The 22,629-nt window shown below is 37.5% G+C and overlaps 1 protein-coding gene across 2 annotated transcripts in view; it reads left to right on the top strand.

Moving 5' to 3' along the window:
• LOC113047426 (zinc finger protein 271-like) overlaps positions 1 to 17,189 on the top strand; it is a 102,589-nt gene extending 85,400 nt beyond the window's left edge. Inside the window, exons 4-5 of one of the 2 annotated variants that reach the window (XM_026208771.1) lie at positions 5,399 to 5,903; positions 16,086 to 17,189. In XM_026208771.1, the coding sequence (XP_026064556.1) occupies positions 5,399 to 5,903; positions 16,086 to 17,014 (1,434 nt within the window). In that variant the 3' untranslated portion in view covers positions 17,015 to 17,189. Of the gene's footprint in view, positions 1 to 5,398; positions 6,544 to 16,085 lie in introns of those variants that run through there. The other variant, XM_026208772.1, reaches the window with a different exon arrangement.
• Positions 17,190 to 22,629: the final 5,440 nt, after the last annotated feature.

Below are 22,629 nucleotides of genomic sequence, written 5' to 3'. Positions count from 1 at the left end.
TTTCGTGGTCCATGCATGCATATGTGTCCCGATCCTTGGCTTTTGGCTTAGTGACATAGAAGGGGCGTCTTCTAGCAAACTGCCTGTAAGATAGGTGGAGGCTCTTCTTCATTTCACTATTGTACAGCCCATGGAGCTCTGTGAGTGGCTTCGCTGTTCTTTTCTTTTGTTTTTTTGTGATGGTATCTTTTTCCCCTGGTAAAAGTCGACTATTCTCATCTCTAGTCAGAAAACTAACAACAGCCAGCTTTCTCTCTTTTGCTAGTTTCTTCCCCCCTTTTGGCTTGAGCCTCTCACTGTGCTTTAACCATTCTTTTGCCCTCGTCTCACCTTTTTTGGCTCTTTCCTTTTTTTTTCTCATCTTTGAAAGTTATTTCATCAGATTTATGTTTAGCTTTCTTAATTCATGCTTCTCAGCCAGCAGTCTTTTACAACGTTTCTCAGCTTTCTTTTCTCTCTTTTCTCTCTGGTGTGGAGGACATCTGTGGATGGAAATCCTCATTTTGAGCATTTCATGCTTTCTTTTTTGGTAGCTGAAACAATATTGTAAGGAGTTGTTCATCAACAACAAGATAAACATTCTACACCAGTGCTCTTTCCTCCTTATCCTGAACCTACTCTCTTTAGAGAACAGCTGTTTCGGTGACCAATGTTTAATAGCTCATTGTAGCATACAGTCTAAACTGTTTATTTGATCTACCCTGGTCTCCTACTTTCTGTAGCTCTAGTGACTCTAGCTCACTGCTACAGAAGCTCTTTTTTCTTTACCTCTCTCTTTTCCTTGCAAGATACTCTGCTCTTGCTGCAGGGTCGGAGTTGACTTTCTGTCTATGACGAGCAGTCTTCTCTTTGCTTGTTAATCGTGCCATCTAGGAAATAGGTAAAATAGGTTAAAACTTGTTTTAAATGACTAATACATGTTTAGTCACATAAATAGAATGTCACTGTCATTGTGTAGTTTTTTTATTTACTTAAATTTTTTCCTGTAGGATTGTACTACAACAACAAATTGTTTTTATCCCTATAAAAGGAATGGAAAATGGCTGAATTAAAAAAAAAAGATAAAATATACAAATAATTATGCTTGGGGGGGGGGGGGGTGAAATGCTAGTTTTCACTCAATATCCTGTTAATCTTGAATACCTACAGAGTAGTACTGCATCCTGCATAACTCCAAAAAGTCTTTAGTTTTATTACATTTATAAGAGAAAGATAGTCTGTACCGTTTTTTCCTGGAAAAACACGAGCGTCTGGAGGCGTGACGTGACGTGCAGTAGGCTTTTGCGTTGAGAGCATTTGGAAGCTGTGACATTACCGTGAGGACAAAACCAACCAAAACAAACCATGGCTAACAGTCAGATTCAGTGTATATTTATGATCCAGAATCAGATCCAGAGGCTGAAATTGAACAAGAGCAGCAGCAGCAATGACGTCTCTGTGTGATATGTATTGAAACTGTATGTATTTGCTTAGCGGTTTTGGAAAATGACTAAGTTCCACTTTATGTTTTTGTAATTTTTTTTTTTTTTTTTTTTTAAGCTGTTCATGTGGAAAGTGTAGTTTGATGACAACATCGCATGTTGTTTACTTGATGTGCTTACGCGCCGATAGCTAAGTTAACAACAGAGATATTTGAAGCAGTTTTACTCACCGCCTGCGGTTCCAACACACGATCGTGACCCTTTTTCGTTGAGAAATAAATGAATAAACGATATGCAAATCCGGCGTCAAACTGAGCCTTGTTTGTAAAACAAGCATCTTCGAAATGCAGGGAACAAACAAAAACACTTGTACAACTCCACTGATGCTCTGTAAAAATAAACTCCATCCACTGGTCCCTTAATGCGGTTTCTCTTTTGGTAATCTGTGCAGGGTTGTCTTGCCCTGGCAACCAAAAACACACTTCTTTTGTGACATTTCGCTCTCTCACTCTGATCAGTGAATGCCTATTGTGCTCTCAGTGCTCTGCTATACGGGAGCGCGCACTCTTCCAGCAGAAGTGCCCTTAGGACCCATATGAGGAAATTCCGCTCCATCTAACGTCACACAGACCCATACTCGAAAAACACTTTCCGAAACTTGTGACAAACCGGAAGAGGTATTTTGGGAACAAAATACTCCTTCAAATGTACAACTTAATTTTCGAAACTTTGTCCATGTTTAGCATGGGAATCCAACTCTTTAACAGTGTAAAAAACTCAGTATGCATGAAATAGCATTTCACCCCCCCTTTAAACAATTAACTCTATGTATATAATTGATGTATAGAATATGAAAACTACAAATATAGGACATATATCTATCATTTAAAACACTCAGCAGTGGTCGCCCCACATGATACTCGGTCGCCCCATATGATGTTTTCAAGTTCCCTCAAGTATAACAGGCTAACAATTAGCCTCAGAAACCAAACTAGATTCTTCTAGTGACAAAGCACTATCAAATTTATCATCAAAATATAGATTTGTGGGGAAAAAATTATAATTCACAGTTTTGGGCTGGTCGGCCCACATGATGACCAGAAGTGACTACGACCTTACAGCAGTTAAAAAACAGCTTTTTCTTACTATATGAGAGAGACTGATTTACCTTACAGTTGTTTCTAGGGGGTCTTCACTTGTGTCTGGCTGATGCAATATCCCATTCTTGAGATGTTTTTCAAAATAAAGGTCCCAAAATTATCATGATAGAAATGTATGTGCAAATGCTAAGGATATATTTAAGTTGATCTAAACTGTTTTTAAACCAGTTGTCTTAACAAAAGTCAAGGCTGGACGGTCGCCCCATATGATGTTTTGGCACTTCTGATAGCAGAAAAATTATGAAAAACGTAAAAATTTGGAGAAGTCAGAGTGGTTTAGTAGGTGAAGAAGGTATAACAAGTAGATGAGAAATTTTTATGTATTTTTTAGTTTTTTCTGCAAAATAAAATTATTTGGACAGAAAAAGGGGGCGTCAAGTCATTGACCCAATTATATATGGAATTATATACATAACAAAAAAGTGTGAAACAACTGAAAAAGTCATATTCTAGGTTCTTCAAAGTAGCAACCTTTTGCTTTGATTACTGCTTTGCACACTCTTGGCATTCTCTTGATGAGCTTCTAGAGGTAGTCACCTGAAATGGTCTTCCAACAGTCTTGAAGGAGTTCCCCGAGAGATGCTTAGCACTTGTTGGCACTTTTGCCTTCTCTCTGCGGTTGGGTTCAGGTCCGGTGACTGTGCTGTGGAGGCCAGGTCATCTGGCGCAGCACCCAATCACTCTCCTTCTTGGTCAAATAGCCCTTGATGGCTTCAGTGTGACTCTACAATTTTCATAGTGATGAAAATAAAGAAAACTCTTTCAATGAGAAGGTGTGCCCAAACTTTTGGTCTGTACTAGGGCTGTCACTTTTTGTTCGAATATTGATTGCACAATTGATAGCCATCTAGTTACTGGAGATTCTGAGTTATGAAAAGGACCATTGCAATATGACAGCGACCGGCTTTTGTGGTGGAAAATTGACCGTAATACTCCCACCTTGCGCAGCTGTACCTGAGTGTAGCTGGGACATCAGTGCGGTCGGAGCGCGTCTTCTCAACAGCTGGACATACAGTGAATAAAAAACGCTCTGCTCTGGACCCCGAAAATGCTGATCGACTTGTTTTCCTGTCCAATGAAATTGTAATGGCCCTAGCCTTTATTGCACATTTCATTATGCCTGCCTAGTGCCGCCAAGCCTAAGTGCCGGATACGCTCAATAAAAAAAACACACATGGCCTGTTCAAGTCCATTTAAAGTTTCATTTTTTGAACAGTTGTTTGAAATGGATTGAATCATTATTTAAAGAGCCACACAGATGGGAAATCAAAAATGACCTGTATTACAGTGTATGATGTAGCTGTCCATCTGTGTAAACAATGTGCAAATAATTAAACCAAAAAGTACACGATTTATAAAGTTATTGGCTTCTAAAGTACGGAGTCAACTCTGAATCACTGAAACGAGTCGTTATAGATTTCAAATCTTTTGCCCATCTCCATGTACGTCACTAGGAGCACTTTGCATAATAATCTCCGCCTACCGTCTTGGGAGAAACGGAACTCTGACCTGCCCCACCCCCCACACACAGACGCTCTGTTTGGTGTGATAGCATCATGTCGAGGAGACCGTTTGTTTTATTTTCACTGCCAAAGAATGAAGATCAGAAGAACCAAATGGCTAAAATTCATTTTCACCACAATACCAGAGCAGTACAACAAATCCCTTTTGTTGTGTTCGCAACATTTCACTGATGACTGCTTTTCTAATCTCGGTGAGTACAGCGGGATTTTCAAAGCGTTTGGCCATAAAAGATGGTTCATTACCAACTTTATTTAGAACAACAAGCATCTCCAAATCACAACGTGAAGTATGATTATGAAGTTATGTGTCTGTTTTCTCCCGAGTGTCTTATCAGTATGTATGCTGTCTGCAGCCTGTCTGCGCTGATCTTCATTTACAAACACCCCATTAAAATGAAGTGTAACTCTGTGAATACTCAACGAAGAGACATGAGAGAGATATCTATAGAAAGCTTGACATGTCTACTTTAAAACTAAACAAGTGCTGCTAACAGATATTCTGTGATAAAGTAATCTATATGAAAACAACCCGATGTCTGTTTTTCATGTCTCCCTTCATTAAATCTAATGTGACCACACCCCCACGCTGAACGCGCTATTCAGATTCAAACTGGCTTGAATACACCCACACAAATGAAAAAGCAGCGAGGCTGTTCAAGTGATGTTTTTCTTTTGTTATGGAAGCCGTCCACTCTGCATATATATTTTTTCGAGCACATAACTTCACTCCAATAAATAATAAATATTGCCGCTGACTTGTGCGTTTCCAGCGCTCTCTTTACGTTCGTCCGTTATTTGACGTTGAAAAAGGAAACGTCTTTTTTTTTAGACATGGAAAATCGATTTTACAATCGATTCAGTGAACACTTATGTCTAAAAAAATCGGAAATGATTTTTTCACAAAAGTGACAGTCCTAGTCTGTACTTTATATAGACCCGGTAAACATTTTAAAGCATAATTGTTCTTTTTGGTCAGTTTGACCCCAGGGTCTTTTGGCTGTATAAATCAAGAAATAAATAAATTTTACTAGGGCTGTGATGGTGGCAGATTTTTACCACTTTACCATCATCACAGCCGTAGACAAGACTGTTCAGCTTTTAATAATATACCAAAAATATATAATTTTTATTTTTTATTTTAGAGTTCATTGAAGAAAAAGAGGACAATGAAGAATCGAGTGAAGTTGAGGAGAAAAATAATGTCAAAACTGGTGGGAAAACTTTGAGTTGCTCTCAAACCAAACAGAAAGATTTAAAGAAAGAAAGAGTTAAGGTATCTTTCACCTGCACTCAGTGTGGAAAGAGTTTCACATGTAAATCAAATCTTAAGCATCACATGAAATTTCATACTGGAGAGAAACCATTCACTTGCAATCAGTGCGGGAAGATTTTCACACAATCATCAAACCTTAAGGATCACATGAACATCCACACTGGAGAGAAACCTTACAAGTGTTCACACTGTGACAAGAGATTCAGTAATTTATCAAGTCTGAAAACACATGAGAGGATCCACACTGGAGAGAAACCTTACAAGTGTTCACACTGTGACAAGAGATTCAGTCAGTCAGTCAATCTGAAAACACATGAGAGGATCCACACTGGAGAGAAACCTTACAAGTGTTCACACTGTGACAAGAGATTCGGTGTGTTATCAAGTCTGAAAACACATGAGAGAATCCACACTGGAGAGAAACCTTACAAGTGTTCACACTGTGACAAGAGATTCAATCAATCATCGAGTATGAAAACACATGAGAGGAGTCACACTGGAGAGAAACCATACAAGTGTTCACACTGTGACAGGAAATTCAGGGATTCATCAAGTCTGAAAAAACATGAGAGGATTCACCCTGGAGAGAAAGCACATCACCGCAATGTACGTGGGAAGCGTTCCATTAAGTCATCTGTTATACAAAGTCATACAAAAACCAACTACAGTAAGGCCCCGTACACGCGGAGACGCATTTAGCTGTATATGTAAATATTTTGTATGGTATATGCATTTCGTCCAGACGGATCCGGCATTTGGGGCAGTGAAAACCCTATTTTTTTTTTTTTAAACCAGGTCCCAGAGTGGATAAATCTAAAAATGACACCTTTGTGTTTTTCTGTACTGCCAATCCATGTTTTGTAAAACAATGATGTCATCAACCCACTTCTCTACTATAGTCAGACACCGCTAGGTCATTTAACACCAACAACAATGGAGAACTACATGTTTGTGCTCATGCTGCAGAAGCTACTGAGTCTGTAAGCTTGACTAAACTTACTAGTAGAGCAGCACGATATTGGAAAACAACTCGCATCACGATGATTTTTCTGATTATTAGGAACACCATAGTAATAATGTGTTTGACCCCCTTTCGCCTTCAGAACTGCCTTAATTCTACATGGACCTGATTCAACAAGGTGCTGAAAGCATTCTTTAGAAATGTTGGCCCATATTGATGGGATAGTTGATGGAGATTTGTGGGAAGCTCATCCAGGGCACAAAGCTCCCATTCCACCACATCCCAAAGATGCTCTATTGAATTGAGATCTGGTGACTGTGGGGGCCATTTTAGTACAGTGAACTCATTGTCATGTTGAAGAAACCAATTTGAAATGATTCGAGCTTTGTGACATGGTGCATTATCCTGCTGGAACTAGCCATCAGAGGATGGGTACATGGTGGTCATAAAGGGATGGACATGGTCAGAAACAATGCTCAGGTAGGCCATGGCATTTAAACGATGCCCAATTGGCACTAAGGGGCCTAAAGTGTGCCAAGGAAACATCTCCCACACCATTACACCACCACCACCAGCCTGCACAGTGGAAACAGGGCATGATGGATCCATGTTCTCATTCTGTTTACGCCAAATTCTGACTCTACCATCTGAATGTCTCAACAGAAATCGACACTCATCAGACCAGGCAACATTTTTCCAGGCTTCAACTGTCCAATTTTGGTGAACTTGTGCAAATTGTAACACAAATGTTTTGCTGCATACCTCGGACGTAATGAGTGGTTATTTCAGTCAAAGTTGCTCTTCTATCAGCTTGAATCAGTCAGACCAATCTCCTCTGACCTCTAGCATCAAAAGGGCATTTTCACCCACAGGACTACACATACTGGATGTTTTTCCCTTTTCACACCATTCTTTGTAAAATTCCAGCAACTGAGCAGATTGTGAAATACTCAGACCGGCCCGTCTGGCGCCAACAACCATGCCACATTCAAAATTGCTTAAATCATCCTTCTTTCCCATTCTGACATTCAGTTTGGAGTTCAGGAGATTCTCTTGACCAGGACCACACCCTTAAATTCACTGAAGCAACTTCCATGTGATTGTGGATTACAGACTTGCTCCCACTAGACCCGATGCAACAGAGAGCGGCTCTGGACAAGACTTCTGTGTGTGTGTGTGTGTGTGTGTGTGTGTGTGTGTGTGTGTGTGCAGGATGCAGGAAAATAAAATGATTCATGGGACTCCGCAAAGAAGAAATATCTAAACATAAAATATCTAAAACAATTAAATTGTTATTCATTTGTTGCTCAAAAGCAAAATGAACTAATATGAAATATACATGATAAACAGGTGTAAGCGTATGCAGAGCTTCTATTTAGGCTATAACAGGGATTGATGCGTGATACTGATCCAAAAGCACACCTTTTGTTAAAAAAGGTTAAATTTCTTCCTTTTAATATTCCTTTAATAAAGCGAGTTTGTCGTTATTGTTGCTGTTTTCATTTCAAATAAATAAAACATTGAACCACAAACTAAGAATTTGTTTTAAAAGAAGGAAAATACCTTATTTATTTTGGTTACAATATCAATTTTTTTAATTTTTGTCAAGAAAAGTAAAAAAGCCTTTAAATGCCAATGAGAATTTGTATCATTGTATTATTTTATTGCTTATGTGTTTTAATTAATGGGCTAACAATGAATCACAAACTACTATAGTTTTAAAGAAAGAGGAAATCCAAAGTGTTTTAAAAAACATTTTTGTGTTACAATGTGCATAAAACATATTTTCCTTATTCATTTTGTTAATAAAAGTTCAAAGTGGAATATAAGAAAATTTGTCATCCCACTGTTTTAGCCTGTTTCTATTAATAATAATAGGCTAATAATGAGCCACAAACTAAGCATTCATTTAAAGAGGAAAATGTAGATTCATTATGCATATTTTTATTGTGTGTTAACAGATTTGTGAGATTCGCATGAACTGAGATGTATTTTAGAGATTATAAATGCCGTGCTCTGCTGGCATTCCACCAAACCATATAAATCATGCACACAGCAGCCACTTGCTTTAGTCAAGAATAACTGTTCTGTGAATGTTGATGCTGTAATAAAAAACATTTTATTAGGAGTGTGTGCTGGGATAAATTTAATGGAGAAAAAAGTAATGTACAGTAGGTAGACAACCAAAATGGGTCATCATTCGCGAAACTATTGCCAGACCTGAAATAGCATTAGGCTACAGTCTACAATGTGTGTGTGTGTGTGTGTGTATACACACACACACACACACACACACACACACACATATATATATATATATATATATATATATATATATATATATATATATATATATATATATACATACATACATACAAGGATTAAAAACACTTTGCATTTTTTAATTATGTCTTTACTGTATGACCAAAAATTTAGTAGTTCAACTGTTTGATCGCGCTAGTGCCTCGTGCACATATTCATTGGAACAGCAGCCAATCACTGACCACACACCAATGTGTCCCTGAGTGAGACACTTAACCCCTAGCTGCTCAGAGGGATGCGACCTCTGACATATATTGCAATTGTAAGTCGCTTTGGATAAAACCGTCAGCTAAATGAATAAATGTAAATGTCTTCTTCCGTTTCTTCCTCTGGAAGTCTATGGCAGCACATAGAACCGCTTGCAGGAAAGTTGTGAGATTTGGTACACTGATAGAGGGAAGTCCCAATATTAACCATAGCAAATTTGAAGTCTCTAACTCCAACTCTCTAGCGCCACCACTTTTCCAAAGTTTCAATGTTTCTACGCTAATAACTTTTGAACCGTAAGCCAGAAAATGAAAATTCACTGGCTCATGCCAAGTCGAATGAACTCGGAATGGGCTTAGTTTTTTTTTTGCTATTTTCAATTGTATGAAAAATCTACTTTTACAAACTCGTCCTAGACGGTTAGTCCCATTTTCACAAAAATTGGCTCAGATCATCTTCAGACAATGCTGGCAAAAATTTATGGAATTCAAGTTGATTCATCCAACCGTTCTCGAATGACATGTGAACACATTTGACGACAATCTCGGCAACGGTTTGGCATATTGAGACCAAACTTGGTGTGTGTCCTAATAACCATGACCTGAGACTACCTGCAATGTTTTGACGGGAGCACCACCTAATGGTCAGGAGATATGAAAAATGCATATTTTTGCATATAATTTCTGAATGGTTCGGCCATAAATCACACAACTGGTCTCTTTAGATTCAGTGTCATGTCGAGTCGAATGATATCCAATTTTCCTGTGTTTGCCATTTTGAATTATGTTTTAAAATGCTGTATTTTTTGAACACATTATCGTTTTTACGTTAAGAAAATAATTACAAAAATCTTCGGCTCTATGCCCTGAAGGCACTCAAAAAGTTATAATGAAACCTTTGAATTAATTAGACTATTGAAATCAACATGGTCCCCCTATATTCTTTGGGCCATACAGAGAACATCAATACCAATTATGCCAAAATTGGCCATACTTCCTGTCCGCCATTTTGATTTGTTGAAAACTTACTTTTTCAAACTCCTCATAGACCGTTAGTCCGATTTTCACACAATTTGACGTGGATCATGTTTTTCATGTGGATCAGGATTTTGTGTCGATACACGGCACAGTTCTCATTTAGCGCATCAACGAATTTGCTGTAAGGATCCCAAAATGCATTTGAGGCTGTATCTCAGCAAAGCTTTGACATATTTGCATCAAACTTTGTATGTGTCATTGTCACCTCACACTGACCATGCCACATCAATTTTGTAACAGCGCCTCTCTTGGCCAGAGAGGGTCAAGAGTAATAAACCAATAGTTAACTATTAATTTTTACACATATAAAAATGCTAATAACCTTTTATTGCATTATCCTATTGCAATAAAACTGGTCTCAAAATATTTCCTGGCTTATGCCGACAACAAAGATACCAAATATGCCAGAGTAAGCTGGATCTTCCTGTCCGCCATTTTGATTTACATTGAAAATCTACTTTTTTTAACTCCTCATCAGCCGTTGGGCTGATTTTCACCAAAATTTAGTCAGATGATCTTCAGACAGTTCTGACAAAATGTATGGATTTTGTGTCGATAGACAAAACTGTTTTTCGCATACCACAGCGATGAATCTGAGGCATGATGCCAAAATGTCACTTGAGGCTCTATCTCCGCAATGCTTTGGCATATTGATACCAAACTTTGTGTGTCATTGAAGAGTCACACAGAGTACACAAAATTGATTTGATAACAGCAACGCCTATTGGTCAAACTTGATAAGCCAAGTAATCATGCTAATAGAGATTGTATTTATGTTTTTTTTTTTGCCATTTCAATTACAATAATCCTGAGAAAAACAAGAAAATCCCGGACACTATCAACTTGCAAAACAATAAAAAATACTTTAATGGCAACGCTTCGATCGTTTGATCTTCATCAGGACTATATCAGTCTTTTTGTCTAAGCACCTATCTATGACCTACAGGTGTGCGACGCTGATTGATCAATTACAATAATCCTAAAATTGCTGTTATCGCTTATTTATTCATTTGGTATGATGCTCCATGCCATGCTTAGCTCCTCAATTTGCCGGTGGAGTGCTTGGCCGGGAAATTTCTGCTTGCAGCTATATTTATTATTACTATTTGTACTTACAATGCACAATATATATGCAGAGAGGGGTTTGCCTTTCTATAAAAATATACATTTTATTTCAATTTTCGTTTTTGTGTTTCAGAGGAAAAATCAGTATTAAGACAGTATTAAGACAAAGATTTCTTTGTTTCAGACTATTCTGAAAGACGAATTTATGCAAATGCATATAAAATGCTTTAAAAAATTGAACAGAGATGTCTTGAGAGTATTTAATAGGTCAGGCCCCACAAAAGATTTTTCTAGTTACTATTTGTTCATTTGTCATTATTCAACTAATAGCAGGTTTATATTAAATTTCCATCAACAATCCATAATGAGTCTTAATTAGTGCTGTCAATCGATTAAAAAAAATTAACTAATTAATCGCACAATTTTTTAAAATTAATCGCGATTAATCGCAATTAAAAGAATGAAACTTTTTGGATATGTAAATGTAAAATGTAAATAATTAATGTAAACTCAAGACAAAGAAACTATTTAAATTCAAAATATGATTGTTTATTGGAATTTTTTTTTAACTTGTAACACAGATTTTCTAATGTAAACAACATACCTGCAATAAACCATCAATATCCTCCAAATTAACTGTTGTCTTGAAAGCCATATTTATTACAGAAATAAAAACACAGGCATGTAAGTACCATTTGAATTTCAAAACAATCAATGCCAATAAAAAACAAAAATGATTTCCATGTTGAATTCTAAGCGGACTGCAAAAAAATTCCAAAGTATAGTCATTGTCAGTGCTTTAAGTGGGCCAGTATGCACTGGTACTCAGTACCGCCACTTCCAAATATAGCTCTTGAGCGTACCGCCACCTCTCCGTGCGCCCAGAACGTGCTTGTAGCGTACCGGTACGCTCATTTGGACATCTGTTTTAATAGAGGTTTTAATCTTTTACCTGCACTGTCGATTTTCAGAGCGCCCTTCACAATGCAAGCTTCCTAATTCATCCCACCCAGAGCAGAAACTACATTACCCATTCACCCTTAAGTTATACAAGTGAATAGCGCATGTGTCGCTTTTCCCACTGTTAAGTGTCAACAACTCAACGTGGCCGGAAAAGGTGTGTGAAACTTGTTGTGAGTTATACTAAAGCAAAATCTTGAGTATTTATTGTCTGATAAACATTAAAAACTGTCTGCGGAGGTTGAGTCGTCCTGCAGCCAGCCCCCGCTGGCTGTTCATTGGCTGCAGCATCTTTTTTCTAAGTTCTAAAAAAATACTGTAGATGGCAAGGCACAAATTTAGATATTCATTTATCTAATTAATCTATAGCCTATGCACAAAGACAATATGATCTTTTTGTCCCCTTTTTGTTTTAAAGCTTGATGAAGAGAGAGAGCGCAAGTTGCTGCAGCTGAGGAGGACAGTGATGCACGCGTACAGGAGTGATTGACAGTTCGCGGCACTGTGTACAAAAAATACTCCGCTACACAATTATTTCGTTATTTTCGTTTAAGCTTATTAACGTTAGCGTTACAGAAAGGTCTGATTTGCGCACTGTTACAGTTTTTTTTTTTGTTTTTTTAAACAATGACATTTGAGTTCATGATTTTAATGGTGCTGTTTCTTGTGGCAGACTAAATGAAGAGTAATGTTTCTTGTGGCAGACTGAAGAGTAATCCGGCAGAGTTTTATACTGAAACTTTCCGTCTTAAAGTCCTTCCTTGGTCTTATCCATATTTCTTTGCACGTTGAACACGCATAGGCCACAACTGGAAATAAAAAAAAACTGCAACCGCGTTAATTGCGTTATTTTTTTTAACGCGTTAAATATTTCAAATTAATCGAATGCATTAACGCGCTAATTTTGACAGCACTAGTCTTAATATATACTGCGCTCAAGCACATGCATTAAGTTTGCCACAAGGCACAGGCAGAAGTAGCCTAAGAATTGTGAAAAAGGAGACCTTTTAATTATTTATTAATAAACGAATGTTTTCTTGTCGGCTTCAAGATGAAATTCCCAGTGCTGTCTCTCTCCACATGGACGCATCTTTAGAGAGAAATGCAACCTTCACAGATTACATTATGCTTTCGTTTTGAATTGATTCATTTGAAAGACATTTCAAGTTTTCTGTAGATATATTTCTCATGTATGTGAGACACCCCAATTTTCTTTTATTTAATTATCAGGAAAAATTTCAAGTGATTGAGTGCATTAATAATTTTCGCACAAACACTTGAATATGAATAATTATTCACATTTTGCATATGCATTACAAAGTAAATAATATTTGATATGCAATTATCCAACATTAATACATAATAATAATAATAAGTAGACAAATAAGAATAATTGATGTGCCTCGCACTCAGCATCGGGCACACAGCAAGGAATATGATACACACATGCATTTAAAAGCAGCTGAATTTTTTTTTACTTGCATTATATGAAAGCAAGTAAAGAATGCTCCCTTTAAAATCACTGAAGTTGTCAATTAATAAAGCTTTTTTTTGTGTGCATTGTGCTGATTATAATAAGAGAACTTGAGTTTAAATGTGAGGACGTTTTATTAATCAGTCCATTCTTTAGAGTTTCAAGGATTTAGTTAAATCTTGCAGGTTTAATTTATTCGTTTCTTGTTTTAATTAGGCCAAAATAATGGGAGCGAAAATACAGTGCCTCACGTTTAACTAAAATAAAGGAAATAATTTATAAAACACACAACAATTTCTTAATCAGTGTACAAATACATTTTTGCTCTGATGCCACAATTTATTTAGAATAATATTCTTATTATATAAATAGTATTGCACACCTAGTAAATGTGTCAAATCTAAAATATGGTGTAATACTGTGTAACTTAGAGAAAATAAAAGCACATGCTCATTGGCTTAACATTTATCCTCCTTGAATTCGTTCTAAGAAACACACAGAAATTCATAAGTAATAAACTTTCATCTGTGAATATTACATATTTTTAACAACAAGTTTGTTTAGTTAAATTATCCTCGACCACAGCTGAAAACATCGCTGACGTCTATCCCGCTCCTGCTCCACTCCACGCTCACTGATATCAGAAACACCGCTCCATGTCTGAAGTATTTCAGTATGTTTGAAATAGCAAAGTCTCCAGCAGACTAATGGAAATCACCATCATCACCATCTTTCCTTTTTGGAGAAGCTAGCTGAAAATTTCAGGATGCGCTTTGAGGGCTTCAATGTAGGCAGACAAGTGCTGCTTTGCATTACATCTCCATTCCTAGTCAAGAATGTTGAGGAGTTTTCAAAAGAAATCAAGAGCATCTTCCCGTGGGCAAGCATGGCATCTCTGCAGACTGAACTAATTGACTTGCAGGAAAACGTGGTTTTGCAGGAAGTGGACTGTGACACTGTTACCTTTTGGACTAAAATGGTCACAGCTGAAAATTTCCCCAATCTACAGAAAGTAGCCATCTGTGTTCTTACCATGTTTGGGTCAACCTATCGGTGTGAGTCTGCATTCTCAGCAATGAATGCTATAAAGAACTCACACCGCAGCAGCTTGACTAATGAACATTTAGGCCAGTGTCTCCGTCTAGCAACCACACCTTTTGTGCCACGGTTTCGGCAGTTGATGGGAGACAGACAGTGCCATTTCTCACATTAAACTGCTCTGTATTTTGCACCATGTTACTTTTGTGGTGTTTTGTTAAGAAAAATTCAGACCCTTAAATTAATTGTTTTGCCACTTTTGCACGTTATTCATGTAGCTATTTTGAATGCAGCCACCTTATTTTTTCATAAAATGAATGTTAATTTGTAATACATGTTGATTAAAAACAAGTTTTGTAATGACCAATAGTTCCGGACCTTTCTCATTGTTGAAAATTCTGATTTGGACCTTTGAATGTAGACTTTGAGAACCCCTGGTGTACAGAGTTGTTCATCAACAACAAGATAAACATTCTACACCTGTGCTCTTTCCTCTTTATCATGAACCTACTCTCTTTAGAGAACAGCTTTTTCGGTGACCAATGTTTAATAGCTCATTGTAGCATACAGTCTAAACTGTTTATTTGATCTACCCTGGTCTCCTACTTTCTGTAGCTCTAGTGACTCTAGCTCACTGCTACAGAAACTCTTTTTTCTTTACCTCTCTCTTTTCCTTGCAAGATACTCTGCTCTTGCTGCAGGGTCGGAGTTGACTTTCTGTCTATGACGAGCAGTCTTCTCTTTGCTTGTTAATCTTGCCATCTAGGAAGTAGGTTAAATAGGTTAAAACTTGTTTTAATACATGTATAGGCACATAAATAAAATGTCATTGTGTAGTTTTTATTTATTTTATTTACATTTTTCCTGTAGGATTGTACTACAACAGAATTTTTTTTTATCCCTATAAAAGGAATGGAAAATGGCTGAATAAAAAAAAAAGATAAAATATACAAATAATTATGCTTAAACAATTAACTCTATGTATATAATTGATGTATAGAATATGAAAACTACAAATATAGGACGTATATCTATCATTTAAAACACTCAGCAATGGTCGCCCCACATGGTACATGGTCGCCCCATACATTTTGGGAAAAAATTATAATTCACAGTTTTAGGGTGGTCGCCCCACATGATGACCAAAAGTGACTACGACATTACAGCAGTTAAAAAGCAGCTTTTTCTTACTACATGAGAGAGACTGATTTACCTTACAGTTGATTCCAGGGGGTCTTCACTTGTGTCTGGCTGATGCAATATCCCATCCTTGAGATGTTTTTCAAAATAAAGGTCCCAAAATTGTGGTTTGTTGATGGTCGCAATGTCACGTCATTGACCCATATATAGACCCGGTAAACATTTTAAAGCATCATTGTTCTTTTCGGTCAGTTTGACCCCAGGGTCTTTAAGCTGTGTAAAACAAGAAATATATACATTTTACTAGGGTTGTTTTGGTGGCAGATTTTTACCACTTTTCCACCATCACAGCCCTAGACAAGACCGCAAATCTAAAGCAAGAAAATTAAATTGTGTATTTGCAGATGTTCTCTCAGCTTTTAACAATATACTAGAAATAAATAATTTTTACTTTTTTTATTTTAGAGTTCATTGAAGAAAAAGAAGAAAATGAAGAATCAAGTGGTGGAAAGAGTTTCACATGTAAATCAAATCTTAAGCATCACAAGAGAGTTCATACTGGAGAGAAACCATTCACTTGCAATCAGTGCGGGAAGATTTTCACACAATCATCACACTTTAAGGATCACATGAACATCCACACTGGAGAGAAACCTTACAAGTGTTCACACTGTGACAAGGGATTCAGTCATACAGTCAATCTGAAAACACATGAGAGGATCCACACTGGAGAGAAACCTTACAAGTGTTCACACTGTGACAAGAAATGCATTGATTCATCAACTCTGAAAACACATGAGAGGATTCACACTGGAGAGAAACCTTACAAGTGTTCACACTGTGACAAGAGATTCAATCAATCATCAAGTCTGAAAAAACATGAGAGGATCCACACTGGAGAGAAACCTTACATGTGTTCACACTGTGACAGGAGATTCAGTCAGTTACCAGGTCTGAAAAATCATGAGAGGATCCACACTGGAGAGAAACCTTATAAGTGTTCACACTGTGACATGAGATTCGGTGTGTCATCCAATCTGAAAACACATGAGAGGATCCACACTGCAGAGAAACCTTATAAGTGTTCACACTGTGACAAAAGATTCAATCAGTCAGTAGGTCTGAAAACACATGAGAGGATCCACACTGGAGAGAAACCTTACAAGTGTTCACACTGTGACAAGAGATTCCATTATTCATCATATCTGAAAACACATGAGAGGAATCACACTGGAGAGAAACCTTACAAGTGTTTAATCTGTGACAGGAAATTCAGGGATTCATCAAATCTGAAAAGACATGAGAGGATTCACACTGGAGAGAAAGCACATCACCGCAATGTACGTGGGAAGCGTACCATTAAGTCATCTGTTATACACAGTCAAACAAAAACCAACCACAGTAAGGCCCCGTACACTCGGAGACGCATTTAGCTGTATATGTTGTATGGTGTATGCGTTTCGTCCAGACAGATCCGGCATTCGGGAAAGTGAAAACCCTACTTTTTTTAAAAAACCAGGTCCAAGAGTGGATAAATCTGAAAATGACACCTTTGTGTTTTTTTGTACTGCCAATCCATATGTTTTGTAAAACAATTATGTCATCACCCCACGTCTTGACCATTTTCAGACACCGCTAGGTCATTTAACACCAACAACAATGGAGGACATATTGATGGGATAGTTGATGGAGATTTGAGGGATGCACATCCAGGGCACGAAGCTCCCGTTCCACCACATCTCAAAGATGCTGTATTGGGTTGAGATCTGGTGACTGTGGGGGCCATTTTAGTACAGTGAACTCATTGTCATGTTCAAGAAACCAATTTGAAATGATTCGAGCTTTGTGACATGGTGCATTATCCTGCTGGAAGTAGCCATCAGAGGATGGGTACATGGTGGTCATAAAGGGATGGTCAGAAAAATTGCTCAGGTAGGCCGTGGCATTTAAACGATGCCCAATTGGCACTAAGGGGCCTAAAGTGTGCCAAGAAAATATCCCCCACACCATTACACCACCACCAGCAGCCTGCACAGTGGAAACAAGGCATGATGGATCCATGTTCTCATTCTGTTTACGCCAAATTCTGACTCTACCATCTGAATGTCTCAACAGAAATCGACACTTATCAGACCAGGCAACATTTTTCCAGGCTTCAACTGTCCAATTTTGGTGAGCTTGTGCAAATTGTAGCCTCTTTTTCCTATTTGTAGTGGAGATGAGTGGTACCCGGTGGGGTCTTCTGCTGTTGTAGCCCATTCTTTGTAAACCCTAGAAATGGTTGTGCGTGAAAATTCCATTAACTGAGCAGATTGTGAAATACTCAGACCGGCCCGTCTGGCACCAACAACCATGCCACACTCAAAATTGACATTCAGTTTGGAGTTCAGGAGATTCTCTTGACCAGGACCACACCCTTAAATGCATTGAAGCAACTGCCATGTGATTGTGGATTACAGACTTGCTCCCGCGAGACCCGATGCAACAGAGAGTGGCGCTGGACAAGACTTCTGTGTGTGTGTGTGTGTGTGTGTGTGTAGGATACAGGAAAATAAAATGATTCATGGGACTCCGCAAAGAAGAAATATCTAAACATAAAATATCTAAAACAATTAAATTATTCATTTGTTGCTCAAAAGCAAAATGAACTAATATAAAATATACATGATAAACAGGTGTAAGCCTATGCAGAGCTTCTATTTAGGCTATAACAGGGACTGATGCGAGATACTGATCCAAAAGCACACCTTTTGTTAAAAAAAGTTACATTTCTTCCTTTAATATTCCTTTAATAAAGCGAGTTTGTCATTATTGTTGCTGTTTTCATTTCAAATAAATAAAACATTTAACCACAAACTAAGCATTTGTTTTAAGAGAGAGAAAATAACTTATTTATTTTGGTTACAATATCAATTTTATTAACTTTGGTCAAGAAAAGTAAAAAGCCTTTAAATGTCCATGAGAATTTGTACCATTGTATTATTTTATTGCTTGTGTTTTAATTAATGGGCTAACAATGAACCACAAGCTACTATAGTTTTAAAGAAAGGGGAAATCAAAAGTCTTTTAAAAACATTTTTGTGTTACAATGCGGATAAAACATATTCTCCTTATTAATTTTGTTAATAAAAGTTCAGAGTGTAATATAAGATAATTTTTCATCCCTCTGTTTTAGCCTGTTTCGTTATTAATAATAATAGGCTAATAATGAGCCACAAACTAAGCATTCGTTTGAAGTAAGAGGAAAATGTAGATTCATTATGCATATTTTTATTGTGTGTTAACAGATTTGTGAGATTCGGATGAACTGAGATGTACAGTATTGTTCAAAATAATAGCAGTACAATGTGACTAACCAGAATAATCAAGGTTTTTAGTATATTTTTTATTGCTACGTGGCAAACAAGTTACCAGTAGGTTCAGTAGATCGTCAGAAAACAAACAAGACCCAGCATTCATGATATGCACGCTCTTAAGGCTGTGCAATTGGGCAATTAGTTGAAAGGGGTGTGTTTAAAAAAATAGCAGTGTCTACCTTTGACTGTACAAACTCAAAACTATTTTGTACAAACATTTTTTTTTTCTGGGATTTAGCAATCCTGTGAATCACTAAACTAATATTTAGTTGTATGACCACAGTTTTTTAAAACTGCTTGACATCTGTGTGGCATGGAGTCAACCAACTTGTGGCACCTCTCAGCTGTTATTCCACTCCATGATTCTTTAACAACATTCCACAATTCATTCACATTTCTTGGTTTTGCTTCAGAAACAGCATTTTTGATATCACCCCACAAGTTCTCAATTGGATTAAGGTCTGGAGATTGGGCTGGCCACTCCATAACATTAATTTTGTTGGTTTGGAACCAAGACTTTGCCCGTTTACTAGTGTGTTTTGGGTCATTGTCTTGTTGAAACAACCATTTCAAGGGCATGTCCTCTTCAGCATAGGGCAACATGACCTCTTCAAGTATTTTAACATATGCAAACTGATCCATGATCCCTGGTATGCGATAAATAGGCCCAAAACCATAGTAGGAGAAACATGCCCATATCATGATGCTTGCACCTCCATGCTTCACTGTCTTCACTGTGTACTGTGGCTTGAATTCAGAGTTTGGGGGTCGTCTCACAAACTGCCTGTGGCCCTTGGACCCAAAAAGAACAATTTTACTCTCATCAGTCCACAAAATGTTCCTCCATTTCTCTTTAGGCCAGTTGATGTGTTCTTTGGTAAATTGTAACCTCTTCTGCACATGCCTTTTTTTTAACAGAGGGACTTTGCGGGGGATTCTTGAAAATAGATTAGCTTCACACAGACGTCTTCTAACTGTCACAGTACTTACAGGTAACTCCAGACTGTCTTTGATCATCCTGGAGGTGATCATTGGCTGAGCCTTTGCCATTCTGGTTATTCTTCTATCCATTTTGATGGTTGTCTTCCGTTTTCTTCCACGTCTCTCTGGTTTTGCTCTCCATTTTAAAGCATTGGAGATCATTTTAGCTGAAAAGCCTATCATTTTTTGCACCTCTTTATAGGTTTTCCCCTCTCTAATCAACTTTTTAATCAAAGTACGCTGTTCTTCTGAACAATGTCTTGAACGACCCATTTTCCTCAGCTTTCAAATGCATGTTCAACAAGTGTTGGCTTCATCCTTAAATAGGGGCCATCTGATTCACACCTGTTTCTTCACAAAATTGATGACCTCAGTGATTGAATGCCACACTGCTATTTTTTTTAACACACCCCTTTCAACTAATTCAACTAATTGCCCAATTGCACAGCCTTAAGAGCGTGCATATCATGAATGCTGGGTCTCATTTGTTTTCTGAGAATCTACTGAACCTACTGGTAACTTGTTTGCCACGTAGCAATAAAAAAATATACGAAAAACCTTGATTATTCTGGTTAGTCACATTGTACTGCTATTATTTTGAACAATACTGTATTTTAGAGATTATAAATGCAGTGCTCTTTGCTGTCATTCCACCAAACCATATAAACCATGCACACAGCAGCCACTTGCTTTAGTTAAGAATAACTGTTCTATGAATGTTGATGCTGTAATAACAAATATTTATTAGGAGCGTGTGCTGGGATTTCATAAATTGAATGGAGAAAAAAAGTAATGTACAGTAGGTAGACAACCAAAATGGGTCATCATTCGCGAAACTACTGCCAGACCTGGAATAGTCTTAGGCTACAGTCTACAGTGTGTGTGTGTGTGTATGTATATGTATATATGTATATATATATGTATATATATAAGGATTAAAAGGTAAATTTGAAAAAAATTTCATGTTGGTTTATTCTTGGTTTAAAAAAATAAATAAAAAAATTCTTCAGGTTCAATATGCAGAGCGAAATCAGAACGGTCCAGCATTTAGAAATAATTTGTATTAAGGCTGTTATTAGGGCTCAAGCCCAAAGGGCGAGAGGCCTATTGTTTTCCTTAGGATTATTTTTTATTATTATTATTATTATTATTATTATTTTTTTCCAACGTCTCGGGGGCTTTTGGGGCCCTTAACGTGCTTAAAAAGTCTTGAAAATTGGCACACAGATTGGAACCTGCGGCCATTAGGGCCGGGCAGAGACTGATACACGGGCGTGGCACAGGGGCTCTACAGCGCCCCCTGGAATATGGAGGGCCATATATCATACATTCTTGCTCGTAGACGAATGAAACTCGGTACACATATAAATCTCATCAATCCAAACAACTTTTGTATTGCATATCATAGGCTCCGCCCAACAGGAAGTTGGCTATTTAGGGTTTAGTATTCAAATTTTTCGTCAAAGTTGTGGGGGCTTTTGGGGTCCTTAACATACTCAAAAACTCTTGAAAATTTGCGCACACTTTGGAATCTGTGGCCTTTAGGAGCCTGCAGAGGCTGGGACCCGGGTGTGGCACAGGGGCTCTACGGCGCCCCCTGGAACACAGTCAGAAATGTTGATGTATAGCTCACACATACTTGCACATATTCATATGAAACTCAGTACACATATAGATCTCATCGTGCCGAACAACTTTCGTATTGCATGTCATAGGCTCCACCCAACAGGAAGTCAGCTATTTAGAGTTATGTAAAAAGTGCATGCTCTGGAATTTGAAATACTTGTCATAGGTTTTTTTCTCGATTGCCGCCAAACTTGGTCAACATGATCTCAAGACATTGGGGATGAAAAATTGCCAGGGGATTTTTGATATCTCGAACGGTTTGCTCGTGGCGAGGCGTTGAAATTATGGCGAGAAATGAGAAACAGGAAGTGTCTAATACCGTCCACATACATTTCCTGATTTTAATCAAACTTCATCAGATTATTCGTTGTATGATGTCGATCGCATATATGTGACTATTAGGAGTCAAAGTTATAGCGCCACCAACTGGCAGAAGGAAGTGTGTCATTTTCAAAATGATTTGAATTCAGCATCTTATTATTACTCGATTTGCTTCAAACTTCATCAGAATAATGTTAAAACACAGCCGATATAAATCTGCAAGGGGGATATTGATATCTAAAAAATTGTTGGCGTGGCAACATGTCAAACTGGAATACTTCTCAGGTGATTTTGAGGCAAATAACATACTTAGAATTTCACAAAACTCTGAACACACATCAGTATTTCTGATAGGAACTTAAATTGTGAATGGATTTTGGATAGCTTGAATGGTTTTGCCGTGGTGATTTTTTTAAATGACCTTACAAAGGGAATCATTATTGTATTTTTAAATTGCAGCTTCCAAACACGTCAAAGAATTTTTTCATACAGATGAAAAAGTCATTCTGAGGAAATATGCATAGTTTAACGACTTTACAACACTGTATGGATAACAGAAAATTAAAAAACTGTCAGACATCTCATCTCACTCTGTCCCTCTGTTTGAGTATATGTGCTTCAGACTTCCATTGTCTGAGAGAAATTGCGCCCCTACAGGTTCAATTCCCGAACTTTTACTTTCACTTTTAAATCGGTTAAAAATACAAATAAATACTTAGATTTAATTCACACTGACAAGCTAAACCAACATATCTGATTATTAC

Source organism: Carassius auratus, chromosome 28 (genome assembly GCF_003368295.1).
Source record: "Carassius auratus strain Wakin chromosome 28, ASM336829v1, whole genome shotgun sequence".
NCBI lineage: Eukaryota > Metazoa > Chordata > Actinopteri > Cypriniformes > Cyprinidae > Carassius > Carassius auratus.
The sequence above is the reverse complement of the archived record's forward strand: the minus strand, read 5'-3'. Positions and strand labels throughout refer to the sequence as shown.